At 40.7% G+C, this 18,996-nt stretch overlaps 1 protein-coding gene across 1 annotated transcript in view; it reads left to right on the top strand.

Moving 5' to 3' along the window:
- Positions 1-17,223, top strand: part of GABRR3 (gamma-aminobutyric acid type A receptor subunit rho3) — an 87,776-nt gene extending 70,553 nt beyond the window's left edge. Inside the window, 5 exon segments of the mRNA XM_049857864.1 lie at positions 9,482-9,590; positions 9,592-9,655; positions 16,937-17,055; positions 17,057-17,189; positions 17,191-17,223. Of these exon segments, the coding sequence (XP_049713821.1) occupies positions 9,482-9,590; positions 9,592-9,655; positions 16,937-17,055; positions 17,057-17,189; positions 17,191-17,223 (458 nt within the window).
- The last annotated feature ends 1,773 nt before the right edge of the window (positions 17,224-18,996 follow it).

Below are 18,996 nucleotides of genomic sequence, written 5' to 3'. Positions count from 1 at the left end.
TTATAGAATATCAAAACATCATGTTGGTTAATATCACTACAATCCTCACCAAAAAGCCTTGAAGTTTAAAGCACAACAAAATTAAAAAAAAAAAAAAAAGGTCTTAAGGTAGTGGGAAGCTGTCAAGCTCACAGAGATGTATACAAGCTTTAAAAAATTCTAATTTGGCCTAAAATTTGAAATTTTATCGCTGGCAACAAATACCCTTAATCGTTTACTTGAGGCTATTTCACTCAGTTTTGAGAAAATGTCTACCAAATACCCAAGTCTGGGCAGCCATAGTTTGTCTGTCTGTCAGTTGTTCTTTCAAGTGAAAATGGCATTCCATTTTATTTTTTTTGGTGTTCTATTTTAAAAAGCAGCTAGCTCAGCTCACGATTGCCTAGGTGCTTTTCCTCAAGATAGCCACTGTGCCTGGGTATATAGATATGCTTTGTCTATAGTACTTCTAATTTCATCACACAGAATATTAAAAAGGTATGTACCCAAGTGATGCAATTTAATAAAATTAATAATTTTTACCGCTTTTTTTTTTCCTTTAACTGTGAGTGCTCAGAGGTGAAGAACACCATGACTACTAGGTGAGTCTGGCGCTAAGGCAGCAGCAGTCCTACCCACCTTTGCACCATCAGTGCCAATGTCAGCACAGTGAAAAAGATGAATAATGTCTTCGTATTATTATCAAGGATCATGAAGACGGTGCAGGACTGGGCAACGTTTTGTTCTGTTACACATAAAGTCACCATGAAGTCTGAGCCGACTTGACGGCAACTAACAACATTATTACCAAACTCGTTTTCACTATACCACAACCCATTGCCATCGAGCAGATTCCAACTCATAGTGATCCTACAGGACAGAGTAGAACTGCCCTATAGGGTTTCCTAGGCTGAAATCTTTGTGGGAGTAGATTGCCACATCTTTTTCCTGTAGAGCCACTGGTGGATTTGAACTGCTGACCTTGCAGTCAACAGCTGAGTGCTTAACCACTGCACAACCAGGGCTACTTCCTTCATCACACAGAACCTCTGAAAATGTCTTGGACACCCCTAGGAGGTTCACAGGTCATACTTTGAGAATCGTGGCTATAGGATATCTGAATCTTTAGAATCAGTCTTCTTCATAAGTCCTCAAATCTGGCTTTATGGCACCCAGCCCAGAGGTGAGCGGGGAACAGAAATTCATCTCAAGCTCCAGGAGACCTGGTTTGGGGTGGCATGCTTCAGAGAAAGGGGCACCTTTTATTAATTACACAAAGCTGTAGTATGGGCTTGCAGAGGGCTTGTAACTGCTGGTTTTGTTTCCTGCCCTTCTTGCTGCAGTTCAGCCCAGCTACGAGAGTAAGAGTGCCAAGATGCAAATGTGATCACAAAACTCCCCGCCTCTCAAATGCCATTGAAGTAAATATTCTCAGCTTAGAATCTAAGGTGCCCCTGATGGTTTCCAGATGAAATATATGACACCCAGATAAATTTCAATTTTAGATAAGTAACTGTCTTAGTTATCCAGTGAGGCTATAACAGAAACACTACAGGTGGATGGCTTTAACAAACAAGATTTATTTTCTCACAGTTTAGGAGGCCAGAAGGCCATATTCAGGGTGCTAGTTCTAAGGGAAGGCTTTCTGTTTCTGTCAGCTACGGAGGAACGTCCTTGTCTCTTCAGCTTCTGCTTTCTGGTTGCTTGGAGATCTCCGTGTGGCTTGGCTTCTGTCTTCCTCCATCTCTGCTCTGCTCACTTGTTTAATCTCTTTTATATCTCAAAAGAGGTTGACTCAAGATACACTCTATACTAATCCTGCCTCATTAACATAACAAAGACAACCCATTTCCAAATGGGATTGTAACCACAGGCATGGAAGTTAGGATTTGTGACACGTATTTTGGGGGGATATAATTCAATCCACAACAACAATAATATTTCATAATTATTATAAGTATAAGTATATTATAAGTATTATAATTAGTATAAGTATGTACCAAATATTGTATGGGACATACCTATACTAAAAAAGATTATTGTTTATCTAAAATTTTTTAAATTCAAATTTAACTTAATGTCCTGTATTTTTACTTGCTAAATCTGTAACCCTACCACTGCCCCAATATACTTACTATGAGCATCAGCCAGTTTGAATATTCAGTGTACTGAAAAAGACTCCTGCCCCTAACTGCTTATCTCACCTCTGGATATCTGTTCTTGTTCCAGCCTGCCTAGAATGCCCTCCCTACCTGTCTCTTTCTGTCAAAATCCTGACCTTGCACCACAGCCCTGAAGCCTTTACTGGTCTTTTCCAGCTTTGAACCTCCATAGTGCTTTGTATTGCTCCTAAAGTATCTTACTTCCTCTATTTCCTGTTTAACTATAGAACAGGGGTAGCTTGTCTCCTCTACTAGAATGTGAACTTCTTAAGGACAAGGTTTCATTAGTGCAGTCTTTTCCTTTCCTACAGTGACCAGCACAGTGCCCTGTGCATGTTTCACGCTGGATACGTAGTTGTTAAATTGAGCAGTGTTTAGCCTACCATGTTTTTTTTTTTTCTTCCTTGAATAGCTGTGCATTGTTACTAACTGGAAGCAATGTAGGATGATTCATTAGCTGGTTAATATCCTTTCACATTTGTCATGTTTTAGATTACTCCCCTTCCAAGATATGACTCTAATACTCCACAACATGTTTTTTCCTTCTCAAAATAGGAGATTGAGAGCTTGACATAACGAAAGACATGAAGAGCCTGTAAGTTTTTTTTTTCTTTTTTTCTGCCTGCCTTCTCCTTTCCACATACTTTTGTTAATGACTTTGTTCTGTTCTGTCCAGCCACCTGTGACTTACGACCCTCCACATGAAGATTAGTGCCCAGATGTCTGGCGTGTATCTCTTTAGTCTGATAAAGGGTCTCTTGTAATTATCTTGTTATGAATAACTCATCTGGCCATGCCATGTGTGGGCTACGTGCCAAAAAGACACCTCTAACCATTGTAAAAGCCATATATAAGCTCTAATATAAAATTCCCTTTCAGGACTCCATAAAGATAGCCTGCATTGCTGTTGGACTATCCGCTGGTGCCACCTCTGGAATAAATTTTCTCTGTCTTTCTGACTTGGAGTATGTTAGTTACATTGGCTTGACTGCTCCAGGGTAAAGACCCTAATCAGGCAACACAAGATAAAGAACACTCGAGGCTGAAGAGCATACAAGTATCAATTGTGATTAAAGCATCCTCATAAGAGATAATAGCTATCATAAGTTGGAATGTATGACGAGTTAAACATGCCGTTATATGCCTTCATTTGGTTTTGTGTGAAGAGAGCGTGGGACTATTATAAAGCTGTTCAAGGATGTTTTAACCTTAATGGAGAGAAAAGTGGTATTGTACTTTGTCCTCCCCTTCCACCACCCTCCTTTTCTTCCCTATATCACTCTTCCTTTACCCTTCTGCATGGGGTATGCCATTCCTTGTACAGTGTATTAAGTAGTATGTTCAATTACCTGGAAACAGATAAGGCAGAGAAAGACAACCAATGCTTTCAAGCCTGTAGTCACTCATAAAGAAAAATGCCTCCCAACAGAAGATATTCCATATGCCTAGAAAAGTGAATACTTAGGGAATGAGACAAGAGCAATTCGTTCAATCATCACAGAGGTCAGCAGAACTTCTAGTTACAGTTACTGGACTCTGGAACCATCTTTGTGGGAAAATAGTTATTACTTTCTGACTATAGAGCAGCATTGGAATATCCAACCCATCTTTCTTTCCATCATATCACTTATTTTCTTTCTGCCCAGGCTTACAAGGAAAGGATTTTATTTAAAGGTTACTACGGACACCCAACTCTTCAAAAGAACGATTCCCTACACAGCTACTGAAAGGATGAAAAAACTCAATAGTTCTGTAAGTGAGGCCTGTCTGCCCTACAATTATCATACCTATCAATTAACTTCTCCATAATATATGGCCAAATATGGCCAATGAAAACAAAAAGATAAATAATTCTCCCCAGACTGAAGGGTTCTTAACCAGTTGCCATTCAGTCAACTCCATCTCATGGCGACCCCATGTGTGTCAGGGTAGAACTGTGCTCTGCAGAGTTTTCAATAGCTGATTTTTTAGAATTAGATCACCAGCCTTTCTTCCAAGGTGCTTCTGGGTGGACTCAAACCTCTAACCTTTTCGTTAGTAATGGAGCACATTAACTGCATCACCTGGGAACTCCAAAGGGTCCTTACCCATTGTCGATCCATTGCCCTGGAGTTGATTCTGACTCATATCGACCCTACAGGACAGAGTAGAATTGCCCCATAGGGTTTCCACACTGACACATCCTTCTCCCACAGAGCGGTTGTTGGGTTTAAACCATTGACCCTTTAGTTAACAGCAAAGCACTTATCCACTGAGCAACTAGGGCTTCTTGAAGGATCCTTAAAACCCCAAAAAAGCCCATTGCCATTGAGTCAATTCTGACTCATAGCAACCCTATAAGACAGAGTAGCACTGCCCCGTAGGGCTTCCAAGGAGCAGCTGGTAGATTCGAACTGCCGACCTTTTGGTTAGCAGCCAAGCTCTTAACCACTGTGCCCCGTAAATCCTTAGAAGTTAATATGGTACAGCTGCAAGGGCTCCGGGAAACTGAGCCAAATGGTCAAAATCTTGACACTTTCACCAAGAATTTATATCTGTGAGTGGGAAGATAATTTTCTGATCGCAATACATGACCTTTCTTTGGCTAAATGGTCACTTCGTATAATTCAAAACTTCTCTATAGGGATGTTAACTTTAATGGGTATGGAAAGAGTACTATTCGTCAAGATTAATGTATTTCTGAGGGGTGATTCGAGACATAAGTGTGTTTAATGTAGCTGTAATACATTTGAGTTCAAGTTCTATTGCTTTGGGAATTTATACATCAGTTTCTCATCATTCACTCCCCCTATCTAATAACCCCTTCTCCCTACTCTCTAATTCTTTTTCTTTTTTATTGCTCACATTAAACAAGGAAAACCTTGAATTCTGGTTTCAAAATAAATAAAGCTATAGTAAATTAGCTAGACTAAGCACCCTTTTAAAGAAAATGACTGATGTTCTATTGCTCTCTGAGAAATACAGATAATGCAATTCCTTTTTATTAGCCCAGTAGTCAACAATTTAAAATACGTGACAAAACCTTTCTCCCATGTAAACTCATGTGTTTATTCTAAACCCTTATTTTGTCCACTAAGCCCCATACTATGGTCTATAAAAAAAAAAAAGAATCGAGTTCTATGTTGCATATCAACTAGTAAGTAAAAAAAAAAAAAATTAAAAATTTTGAATTAACAAGGTAAGTTAGCAAGTAGGAATATTAGTTAGTTTTACCAGTGAATCTTGCAGGAAATAAGACTTTTGGCCTGTTGAAAAGCACAAAGTACCTCCATGCTTCCTGACATAATTTCTCAGCTTTGTAGCATCTTGTCTCTGAGATGCTCCATACACAAAAATGGATTTATTATCTTAAAAATAAAAGGAAATTCCCTTTACAAGCCTGGAATGAGAGGCAACACTCTGCATATATGAAGCAGAGCTTGTGCACTGGAGGAGGGTTAAAATCCTGCTCCTGAAAAAAACTCAGGCTAATTATTTAACTACTCTAAGCACTTATTTCTTTCCTGAAACACGTGGCTAATAATATTTACCTAGGATTGGGGTGGGTAAACATTCAATAAAAGGAAGCAGGTGTCATTTAATACTCTTCAGCTACACACCTGTAACATTAATAAAGATCTCACATATCCATGTTTATGTAGCAGGTGTTTTTGAGAATAAAGGTTTGCAAACAGCATCCACTGATATGCAGATTGTTGGTATTACCATTGTTCAGGGGAAGCCTGGGTCTCAGGGAGTTAGTGGTCTGTGTTTGATAAGGTAGAACGGCCTTTGGGTTTCTTACTCTGATTCTTAAGGTTTCTTCATTTTTTTTTTAATTCTTTTATCTGATTTTTCTTCAAATATATTGGTGCCAAGTGCTATATCTTCAAGGTCACCAATTCTGCCTTCCACTTGCTCAGTTCTTCTCCTCTGACTTTCTATTGAGTTGTTTAATTCTGTAATTTTATTGTTAATCTTCTGAAATTCTGATTGCTGTCTCTCTATGGATTCTTGCAGCTTATTAAATTTTTCATTATGTTCTTGAATAACCTTTTTAATTTCAACTATGTTATCTGTGTGTTCTTTGGCTTGTTCTGCATATTGCCGGATCTCTCCTTCCTGATGTCTTGAAGAGTTCTGTATATTAATCTTTTGAATTCTGCATCCGGTAATTCCAGGAAGACACCTTCATCCAGAAGATCCTTCGATTATCTGTTTTGAGAGCTTGTTGAAGTGATCATGGTCTGTTTCTTTATATGGTTTGATACTGTTGTCTCTGAGCCATCTATAAGTTATTGTATTAGTTTATTTTATGTTTGCTTACTGTATCCTAGTTTCTTGCTTTGTTTTGTTTTTTTATATGCCCAAATGGGTTGCTTGAGTGAGCTAGCTTGATTATTTTCACCTTTGGAGTTCTGACATCCCGTAAACAGATGGCTAGAGCTGTTATCAGGTATATGAGCTTATGACTCCATTCACTTTTCTTATATGGATTCAGCTCAGGTGCCCAGGTAGCTGCTTATCAAGTGTGTGGTACAGGCTCTGCCCTACAGTCTTAGAGGGGCAGGGGTGATTGGTGTAGGTACCAGTATCTGGTTGCAGCAGGGAGTCATGCTCTGAACAGGGCAGGAGGCTGAGAACCATCCCCCGAGTGCCTCTGAAGAAAGCAAGTCCCTGTTCCCTAGGGCGTACAGGTGGGTGGTTCTGCAGACAGATCATGGGCACCCAATGCTTTTGGTTGTAAGGACTGGGAGGTACCAGTTATCCTTGGACCCCTGTTGCAGGTGGCTGGGTGACCTGAGTGGAACCACCAGTCCTTAGGCCCCTGATGTGCATAGGTGAGGACCCTGTTTAATAGGCAAACCAGTGTCAAATATCAAACACCCACCTCTCCACCACACAGCTTAAACAGTTGCAGTCTGCAAGAAGGGTCTATTCTCCTAAAATAGGTCCACACAGGTCTATGCAGGGGGTAAAGGTATTCAAATTCCATGGACCATTTATGCCTGGACAGGAGCTGCTTCTGTCCTGAGCTCCCAAGGTTAGTGGAGCTGGCAAATTATCTTTTCCCCCTGTTGCGAATTTATTCCTTCTCCAAGTTTGGGATCATGGCTCAGAGTGCAAATGGGCCTATCTCAGGCCCAGGGAAATCAGCCACTGAAGCTGCCTTGGTGGTGGTGGGGCACAATAAAATATACTCAAGTACTTAGCTTTTGCGGAAACCACCGTTCTTCTCGGGTCTGGAGGTGTGAGTAGGCTGTGCAGCTGGCTGCTTCGGAGGAAACTGTGGCCGAACGCTGCTACCAGCCCACTGCAGCTGCTCCTGGGAATGGTGCCTGAGGGATCCCAGCAATTCAGGTCCAGTAACTCCTCTCCACTTCTGAGCTGACTGTCCCTCCCCCTGCCACTCAGTCCATTTTCTGACTTTGCCTTTGAGGTTCAGGGCTCTAGCTTGTCCTAAATATAATCATTTCACTTGATTTTTTGGGTCTTTGTTGTAAGAGGGGAAACCCTAGTGGTGTAGTGGTTAAGTGCTACGGCTGTGGACCAAAGGGTAGGCAGTTCCAATCCACCAGGCGCTCCTTGGAAACTCTGTGGGGTGGTTCTATTCTGTCCTATAGGGTTGCTATGAGTTGGAATCGACTCGACGGCACTGGGTTTGGTTTTGGGTTTTGTTGTAAAAGGGATCACTGGAAGCATCTGCCTACTCCACCATCTTGGCCCCACCTCTAGGTTTCTTACTCTGGAGCTCAAATCAGTGTGAAGGTTAGATCTGGGCCCTCCCATGTGGTTGTCATATTGTCAAGTTGTGTTGGCATTGATCATCAGATGGAAACTTTTCATCTGAAATTGAATGGCTTTGTAGGGATGTTGCTGTCTTTGATATGGGCTCCAGTGCATGAACCTCACAGAATTAATGTAAGAAAGATAGAAATATGTTGGTGAAAGCTGTCTGCATGCTGAGTCTGTGCATTTGGGAGTGAATTACGGGTTTCTTCCTGCTGTTTGGAACTCCGTCTGTTGATATTAAAATATCCTCACAACTTATAAAAATCATTAAGGATTCCATTTGTACCTCCCTGGTGGGAAATAAAACCACCCCAGCCAGTGAACATTTCAAATATTTGTAATACTATACTTTCTCTCCAAGCAGTATGGCTATGATTTCCCTCAGAAATTTGTGTAGACACTGGATAGCCCTCCCCACGGCCAGCATTTTATTAAGGAAATCTCAGAGTCACTTCTTTCTCCATTGTCCCCCAGAACGCTGATCTCCTCACCTCTGTTCTTGATGCCAGACAACAAAGAAAAGGAAGGGAAAGGGAGGAACAAGAAAGAAGAAGGAAGAGGAAGAAGGGAAGGAAAAGGAAGGAGGAGAGAAACCAAGGGAAGAAGAAAAGGGAGAGGAAAGGGAAGAGAAAGAGAAAGACAAACCACTTGCCTGTGGAACTGAGCCAACCCATGGCACCTCATATATGTCAGAGTACAACTGCATCCATAGGGTTTTCAATGGCTGTGATCTTAAAGAAGTTGGCTGCCAGACCTTTCTTTCTGGAACCGCTGGGTGAATTCAAACTGCCAACCTTCCATTTAATGGCTGGGTGCAAACTGTGCCACCCAGAGACCTAGAAAAAGGGCAGGGCAAAGCAGAGAAGAAAAGGGTGGAAAAGTGACTTCCATTTAACAGTTGCTCAGTGAATGTTTACAAAGACCTGACCCTCCATCAGCACACTTACACTCTGAATCTCAATTGATCTGCAAATTTGAAAACAGAAGACAAAGAGATAGAAAAGATGATAGCTTTTATATATTCCGTATAAAATCATAATATGGAGAACAGCAATCTTTAATGCTACTAAGGACCACTCAAGAAGAAGCGAGCTCACTCTGACACATGAAAGATTAAAGGAATATGAATTGTTAACAGTAAGAACTGTACAATAACAGAAAAGATAAGTGGAAATGGTTTTGGAATTTCTTTCCCAGGAGAGTTTTTAAAGCAGAATACATTTTTACCTTCTGGGATGGCTGGGAAGCAGATCTGAGGACATTTGAAGGCAGGAAGCGATGAGTCCTGACTCTGTGAGCCAGTGCTATAAAGTCCTGGGATGGTGAAAAGGAAACATTATGGATAACAGGCGCGAGGGCAAGAAAAAGAGATGGAAAGAAAAATCCAAGGAGAGCTTCTTACTTAGGCTCAAGATGCGTACTAGGTTAACATGCAAGAATTTCTCCCTGATTTTTTTGTTCATCAGATGGACAGTGTTCTAGAAATGTCATCTTGTGTAATCCAGCACCAGATGCTGGATCTCAATGGTTTTGTGACTGAGGTTGTTGCTCTTCTGGAATGGCAAGAGTTACCACAGTGCTGACCATGTCCATGATCATTATGGGTGTGAGTGCCTCCATGCACCAGGTGTCATATGTCAAGGCCACGGACATGTACTTGTGGGTCAGCTCCCTCTTCGTATGCAGCCGTGAATTCCCTCACCACAGCAGAAGAGTGGAAACAATTCAGGAAGACAGGGAAGGTACTGACTTGTTTTGTCTATCTGACCCCTTTGGAAGTGAACAAGTCTATCCTCATCTGTAACCCTCTCTTGACAGCATTATAAGTCCTTGTATTAAGTCCATATGCTTTAGCAAGATGCAAGTTTACAGGATGGTGTCGACTTAATTGAGCTTTAATTTCTGCTCTGTCCTGGCCAGTTTCATCAGCATCCTTTTTCACCTATGCTAGGAGATTTTTGTTTTTTGTGGGAAGAATTTCTCTTACTATTCTCCTGGACCCTAACTCTACACTTTGAATAGAATAGAAAAGTTGTGCACAAACCACAACTTTTCAAGTGGATGATAATAATAGCTAACATGAAATGAGTGTTTACTATGTGCTGGCATTATGCTAACCATCTTCAAAAATATTATGCCATTTCCTTCTCTTGTATAATGACCCTAAGGATTTGGTACTTGATCCTCATCATTTTACAGAGGTGAAGCTGAGGTGTGTGGCCAAGGTCACACAGCTAAAGAGGAATCAGGATTCGCTCCCAGAAAGTTGTACTCTCAAGCAGTAAATGATACCATGTTTCTCTGCACCAAGAGTAAAGATTTATTTTTCTCTTCTTGCCACTTGGAGGCGAGACAGAGAATAAAAGAAGGTTCTTCTCCTTAGAGTATACTGGGAATATGTTGGCTTCTGGGCTCTAAATATTATCACACCTTCTTTTGTGACAGTGCTTGAAGAATATGGATAGATGGATCTCTACCTGCTCCATTCCACAAAGGATGTAGGCACCAGTTCCCTGTATTACGAGAACTGACATAAGAGATCGTACTTCAGCAGCCCAACCAGGCAAATTCATTCATTCATTTGCTAGCCTGAGATACCATATATAATTCATTTTGGTTTAATGAAATGTATTCACAGTCATTTAAGAAATTCCTATATGAGCATTTATATGCACCCAAAACAGTATTTAATATTTTTTATCCTTCTAGTTTTTAGTGAGAGCATCTCATACTTCTCAGGGTGTTTTTATATCCTCTTCTTTCACTGAACCGTCATGTCGACCCCCTGATGTAAGCCTTTCAGAAATCATTGTCTCCATTTTCTAAATGAAGAAGCTGAGTTTTAGTGAAGTAAAGTGACTTGCCAAATGAGTCACAGCCAACAAACAGAGCTGCAGTGGCAATTCAGATCTCCTGCGATGCTAATTTCATTCTTTTCCTTTGTGTATCCTCCGAGTCAAAGCCCTAATAGGAGCTGATTTTGTTTTATTGCAGATGCTTCCATTTTCGACAGCATCTGAGTACATGTCCCTGACACATACACGCCCACAGTGACTGCTGTGCAGGTGTGAGAAAACTGGGAGCTGTAAACCAGCACACATGCAGCAATCAGTACATGCGACTCATCTGGGATCTCGTTAAAATGCACATTCTGATTCAGTAGATCTGGGGTGGAACTTGAGATTCTAACAAGTTCTTAGGTGATGCCGATACTGCTGATCCATTGCTCTCACCTCGAATAGCAATAATTTAGGTACCATGTTAAGTGGAAGGTGACAGATAAAGAAAAATATGGGGAAAGGGACAGGCTTTTTGTTGTTGTTTTGCTTTTAGGTGAGGAGAGGAAGAGGCACTGAAGTAATATTGTCTCACCTCCATTTGGTTCTTCCGCTCCAAAATTTCACATCTCACCCCCCACCTGCTACATGTGTCCACACTATTTGAATTTTTTTCCACTTGATTATGTTGTACACAATCTTCTTGTGTTCCATCAAGCGTTTCTTTTGAGTTAACAAGCATTCTCTTTTAAAGGTGCAAATATCTCAAGGAAATGTCCTACTTGTCCTGACATTTATGGGGCGGAAGAAAAACAACACAGGATTTGGAGTCGGAAGTAACAGCAGACTGAACTCTACCACTTCCTGGCTCTGTTGCAAGCTGTCTTCTAAACCGTCCTGATATTTGGCATTTACAAAAGAGTGTAATTTCTGCCCTATTTACCCCACAGGTGGTTGTAAAGATCAAATAATATAAGAACTGATTTTTAAACTTTCGCAAGCTGTAAAGTGCTACACAAATGTAAAGTTCTTATTATGATCTGTATCCACAGCATATACTCTAAAAGAAAGTTGTCATATCCCATGGAGTTGATTTCAACTCCTAGTGACCCTATAGGACAGAGTAGAATTGCCCTACAGGGTTTCCTAGGCTGTAATCTTTACGGGAGCAGGTTGCCATGTCTTTTCAGCCACTGGTAGGTTGGCCACTGAGCGCTTAACCATTGTGTCACTAGGGTTCCTTAGGAAAAGGAGTTTTAATAGTGATTGTAGAGACAGGCCTTCTGAGACTAGAGGCCTTCCAGGGGACAGGATGCCCTAGGGAGGGGCAGGGTAGGATGATATATGGTGAAACCTGTGAGAGCTGGAACTCGTCAGACTGCCTTGTTTTTCCGGGTCTCAAAAGTTTTCTGCCTTTCACAGGGTGCAGTTTTATCAATTTCTATCACTCATTTTAGTAGGAACCATGAGTTTTCCTTCTCTTACAGGTTTCTGTCTTATACAGGTTCTGGCTTTTGCAGGTTTTACAGTATCTATGGGCTTTTTTTTTATGGGCTTAGGGGCTAATTGAATGACCCCTGTCTCCTTTATACTTGAGTTGGAAACCAGTTTTAGAGAGATAGGTACGAAGTCCGGCAGATGACTTATTATGGATTGAATTATGTTCCCCCAAAACATGTGTTGTAAATCCTAACCTCTATACCTGTGGTTATAATCCCATTTGGGAATGGGTTGTCTTTGTAATATAATGTTAATGAGCCACGATTATCTTGAATCACTCTCTTTTGAGATACAAAAGAAATTAAACAAGCAAGCAGAGCAGAGATGGGGTAAGAGAGATGCCAAGTCACATGAAGGTCATCCAGGAGCAGAAGCTCAAAGGGACAAGGACCTTACCTCAAAGCCAACAGAGAGAGAGAGACTTCCCCTAGAGCCGGCACCCTGATCTCAGACTTCTAGCTTCCTAAACTGTGAGAAAATAAATTTGTTTATTAAAGCCATCCACTTGTGGTATTTCTGTTATAGGAACACTAGATAACTAAGACATGTATATAACAATGTTACATTTATTACTGATAAAGCAGTTTGGAGAATGTGGCTTAGATCTATAGGCAGGAGAGCTTACTAACACTCCATCTCTGAGTGAAATGTACTTACTGTCGTGGTCACTGCAAAAGCTAGACAATTCAGAACTCTCCTTGGAGGGACCATCTCCTTTTACCTTATTACAGAGAACAGACCTGGCTATCAGTGCAGATCCCAAAGTGAAGACTCACATGTGCCAGGTCCTTCTCTCAAATCCCTAGGGTGGGCTGATTGAGGGGTGATGAGAAGGGCCAGGAATGCTACTCTAGTGGAGTTCCTCCATATGAAAACATAAAGTCAGGGAAACTTGTTTCCTCCCACAACCACCACCACCACCACCACCATCACACACTCATCTCAACCACACATGGGATATCCACAGAACAGAAAGCATCATGGGAAACCATAAATTTAATCAGCTTCAAAAGCATTCCTAGTGCTGACTTTTGCCTAAAATGAAAAAGCAAAATACTCTTTTCTTGATCCCTTTGAACCCTCTATTGAGACTTTGCCCCACTCCTCCAAGGTTCTCCCCACCTTGAAGCCCACCAAGCCACGGCTTCTAACTGCAGTTTAGCCTGACCATGCTGAGGCCCTAACCACAGTCTGAGTTTGGTGCCAGAATCCCAGGCACGTGCAAACCAGGATTTTGGTGCATGCTCAGGACCTGAAGAGCTGTGTCCTCAATCTGTCCTTGCACCTGAACATCACTGACATGATTCAACATCTGGACCTCCAAATGTGGATATGGGAGGGCTACGAGCAAAGAGTTCCTGGCACCAAACCCAACCCCTAGATGGCATTGGAAATAAAAAGCTCCCCAACTCCCCAACCCCCTCAGACAGGGTGCGTGTAGTCTTTTAGCTGCTAGGCCCCATGATGCTCCCTATTTGTTCAAACAGTAAATTTCCAGTTTCTGTTTCCCTTGCAACTGGTGGTGTGGCATCCGTCTTATTTTGATCGGTAATAGGACAGGATAAAAACCCTCATTTGGTTACACCTTCATCCAAACGTTTTTCTAATTCTAGGAACTAAAATTCAGTCAAAAGAGTTAATCTATAGTTTAGATACAATATGACTTGTTCCTTGTTGTTGGTTGCCATCAAATCAGCTTCAACTCATGACAACCTTATGAATAGCAGAATGAAACGCTGCCTGGTCCTGTGCCATCTTCATGATCTTTGGTATGTTTGAGATGATTGTTGTAGCTATAGTGTCAATTTATCCATTGAGAGTTTTCCTCATTTTAGCTGACCCTCTCCTTTACCAAACATGATGTCCTTTTCTAGCAATTGTTCTTCTTTGGTGACATATACAAAGCAAGCAAACCAAAGTCTCCCCATCCTGGTTTCTAAGGCACATTCTGGTTGTATTTTTTCTAGGACTGATTTGTTTGTTCTTCTGGCAATCCCTAGTATATTCAATGTTCTTCACCAACATCACAATTGAAATGCATCAATTCTTCTTCTGTCTTCCTTTATCATGGCCTAGCTTTTTCTTTCACCATACTTATTTAATCTGTATGCTGAACAAATAATACGAGAAGTTGGACTATATGAAGAAGAACGGGGCATCAAGATTGGAGGAAGACTCATTAACAACCTGTGTTATGCAGATGACACAACCTTGCTTGCTGAAAGTGAAGAGGGCTTGAAGCACTTACTAATGAAGATCAAAGACCACAGCCTTCAGTATGGATTGCACCTCAACATAAAGAAAACAAAAATCCTCACAAGTGGACCAATGAGCAACATCATGATAAATGGAGAAAAGATTGAAGTTGTCAAGGATTTCATTTTAATTGGATCCACAATCAACAGCCATGGAAACAGCAGTCAAGAAATCAAAAGACGCATTGCATTGGGTAAATCTGTTCCAAAAGACCTCTTCAAAGTGTTGAAGAGCAAAGATGTCACCTTGAAGACTAAGGTGCACCTGACCCAAGCCATGATATTTTCAATCGCATCATATGCGTGTGAAAGCTGAACAATGAATAAGGAAGACCAAAGAAGAGTTGACGCCTTTGAATTGTGGTGTTGGCGAAGAATATTGAATATACCATGGACTGCGAAAGAATGAACAAATCTGTCTGAGAAGAAGTACAACCAGAATGCTCCTTAGAAGCAAGGACGGCAAGACTGCGTCTTACATACTTTGGACATGTTGTCAGGAGAGATCAGTCCCTGGAGAAGGACATCACACTTGGCAGAGTACAGGGTCAGCGGAAAAGAGGAAGACCCTCAACGAGGTGGACTGACACAGTGGCTGCAAAAATGAGCTCAAGCGTAACAACGATTGTAAGGATGGTGCAGGACCAGGCAGTGGTTCGTTCTGTTGTGCATAGGGGTCGCTATGAGTCGGAACCGACTCGACGGCACCTAACAACAACAACAACAACAAGCTTTTGCATGCATAATATGTCTTAGCTATAAGCTTATTTGTGGGTTGAACTGAAAAATTAAAGATCATTTTGAAAACTGTTCATTTTCAAAAACTTGTGGAAAATAGCAGCCCATAGGCAAACTGAGGGTTGCTAGTAGTTGTCTGCAAGGTTGAATCCATTATATAGATGATTCTAGATTATCATAATGGAGAAGGAAAATGGCACTCTTGTGCTTCATAGAAGATATGTCTTCTTTAACACACCAATGATATGTTTGTTAAGGATGACAGAAAAACAGATGGCGAGAGGGATGACTCAGCAGTGTTCTGGGTGGCTAGGGAACCCAATGAAGAGACTACACATGTTAATTTTATCCTCAGATCATTCATCAGTTGAATATATCATTGACTATCTGAGGTTACTATTTAGTATTGCTGTTTCGTTATTTTTTTCCATCCATTTTCATTTATTATGGCACATTCCTACAATTAAAACAAAAAAGAAACAAAGTTCAAGTAGGAGTCCCTGGTGGGCACAAAGAGTTAAACACTCGACTACTAGCCAAAAGGTTGGTGGTGCGAACCAACCTAGAGGTGTCTTGGAAGACAGGCCTGGGGATCTGGTCCTGAAAAGTGACAGCCTTGAAAACCCTATGGATCAATTTTACTCTGCGCACATGTAGTCGCCATGAGTTGGAATCGACTAGATGATAAGTAACCATGACAAAAACATGGATCCCCTGGTTGCTTAAAATCATCTCCATGTCTTTCGAATTCAGTAAAATATTACATTTTTAAATACAGTCTGCAGCCTCTGATTTTAATCCTGATTAGTTCCATCTAGTGGTAGCCTCTCCATATTTGTTCATTCTTCAGCTTCCCCATAGATTAGGCAGTGATTTTGTTTTCTCAGAAAGCAATTAGTGGCAGCTGCTTCCTAGACACAGCTCTGCACCAGCGAGAGCCTCTATGTCCCCCAGAGTAAGACCTTAAAGGAAATTTTTAGTTTAGATCCAATCAGGCACTGGAGCCAGAAACCACTGATAATTTGCTCCTTCAAAAAAATAAGCCAATTTCAGGTTGCTTAATTGGACTACGCTAGCATCATTTACAGGCACTTTCAGCAAAAATGGGGAGGTCTGGCCTAATCTGCATTTAAAAAAAGCAGCTGAAATTGTTCCTGACCCCCATCTCCAATTTAATGGATACCAGATGAATATCAGATGAATTTGTTCTGTTATTGGATAAAAGACACTGACTGGGCAAACTGCTCTGTTTTCTCTGAAGAGGAAAAATAAGTTGAAAAGGAAATCCAATTGAATTAAATCGCTGTTCTGATAAATCATATTCAACTCACAAACTTATGGCAGAAATTCATACTATTCAGAAACAGAGGAAAACCTGAAACAGTGTTTTCTCTTCCAGGAAAACATGCATTGGGTTTAACAGTCTATCAAGCCAGGACTAAATTAGAAAACATGGACATTTAATATGTATACCATTTTTTTTTGTATAGTGCTCAAATATATCTTTATGGAAATAGTCATAAACCTCACACTAAATCCCTATTAAAAACAGGATCTCCAAGATGACGCTTTCCATTTATTACCAAAATGATGTGTAGTCAAACAGCAGCAGCAAAGCCAGAATTCTATTCCTTAAAATACACAACATATTCTTAGCATCTATTGAAACTATCTGTTTTTAACATCTGACCATTTGTATTTTTACTGTATTTCTTATTTATAAAACCGTATTTCAGGCTTATTAACAAAAAAGCCTTTTTGACATATTTCTGGAATGTATAATATTGATGCAGTTCAAGTCATGGCCTTTGACGGGTGTTACCATGACAATGAGACTTCCTTTTCTCTGCACTCTGCTCCTGAGAAGGAGGCCCACAGGCAGTGCCAGTACAGAGTCATCTCGGTGAATGAGAACAAAGTCCCTAGGAGGGCACACTGGTCGAATCATTCTGGAAAACACCATGTTATGGACACCTATGGTTTTATTTCCCATTAGGTATATTGTGTTATAATTTGTTTTACCGGGGCATGTATGTATGAAGAAGAATCCTTAATGTATAAAACTTGTTTTAGAGTCAGATTAGGTTTTAAAAAAAAAAAAAAACCCTCTTGAGTATGAGTTGCACAATACTAAACTGAATTGGGAGTGAGTCGATCATGCCTCTTGGCCTAAAGAAGATTTGAAAGTTGACCAAATTATAGCGAAGAAATAGTTTAAGGTTCTAGGAGAATCTGACTCAATACATAAGAGACATAGGCATGGATATTACGGAAGAACAATTTCTCTAGGGAAAGGCTCTGTAACTCCTTCATCTGGACGCTCCTTGCTTTTTAAGGGTGAATTTTCTGCATTTAACTAAGGAATACGTCTGGACTGTGACATAACGCAAGGAGATTTTGTTTCTTAATGCTGGCCAAGTGCCAGGTTACCTAGCAAAGCTGAATCCTCCTGAGGAAGCAGCCACAGAACATCAGCTCTGCAGCAACCAGGTGGCACCATGCTCGCCCACACAGCAGAGATTCTTACAAAGAGACTCCCTTTCCCTTTTCCAATCAGTGCTTTAACCTTAAGGAACTACTAAGCTTTATATAAAGGAGTCCTTGTGGCACAATGGTTAAGTGCTTGGCTGATAACTGAAAGGTTGGTGGTTCAAACCCACCCAGCTAGCTTATCTGCATGAGGAAGCCCTGGAGATTTGTTCCCACAAAGATTCCAAACCAAAAACCCAAACCCGTTGTCATCAAGTCCGTTTCGACTCATAGTGACCCTACAGGACAGAGCAGAACTGCCTCATAAGGTTTCCAGGGAGCACAGGTGGATTCCAACTGCTGACATTTTGGTTATCAGCTGAGCTCTTAACCACTGCAGCACCAGGGCCCCTCTAATATTACAGCCCAGAAGACCCTATGGGGCAGTTATACTCTATCACATGGGGTTATTATGAGTTGGAACCTAAGCGACAGCACCCAAAAGTAACAAGTTTCATGTAATATTGAGTTCAAAGGGAAAAACTCCCAACTTCAGTCTTGCCGTCATGTTTAATTACTACTTCAATCATCAATAAGAGCACCTGGTATTTTGTAATGAGGTATATAACTTTCATAGCTTTGGAGGTATTTTATTAATTACTTATTCAACAAATACTCATTGATCACCTATATGTGCCAGGCACTCCATTAAGAATACAGACTAACATTCCTGCCATCGCTGAATTCATAGCCTAGCAGGAACAAGTGAACTGGTAGCTATAAATGTGATGGATATTAAAATGGAGATAATGTACCCTGTGAGTTCTGAAAAGAGGATACCAAAAAAAAAAAAAAAAAAGTATCCACGAAGGGATGTGGAACCTCAATCTATAAACAACTGGAGATGCTCTCAGACACGATATTGAGTTTTAAAAAAAGATGAAATTTATATATCCCATGATAACCTTTAGTAACTTTGGTTGGACCAAATAAATCAGGTCAAGTGGGTATTAAAGAAATGTTCATTGAATAGAAAAACCTCCAATGATCAGCATTTACTTTGCAGATTGCCTGTTTGCACACATGCTTTTGTGTTAGGCATTTTGTGGAAAAGATTCGATTGAGAGATAAGCCCTTAGTAGGAAATAATGGAATATTGCCTTTCCTATTTTGGTTGCTGGGAATGAATTAAGGGAAATAAAGGGCGGATTACTTTTAGGGTGTTACCTTTTATTTCACCATAAAGGGAACCTAAAAGATTTGAATTATATTATGCCAGGTGAAGAGACAGATAACTTCCTGTTTACCTTCCTCACATTGGTTTTGATTCTCTACTGCGAATCA

This window comes from Elephas maximus, chromosome 18, assembly GCF_024166365.1.
Source record: "Elephas maximus indicus isolate mEleMax1 chromosome 18, mEleMax1 primary haplotype, whole genome shotgun sequence".
Taxonomy (NCBI): domain Eukaryota; kingdom Metazoa; phylum Chordata; class Mammalia; order Proboscidea; family Elephantidae; genus Elephas; species Elephas maximus.
The sequence above is the reverse complement of the archived record's forward strand: the minus strand, read 5'-3'. Positions and strand labels throughout refer to the sequence as shown.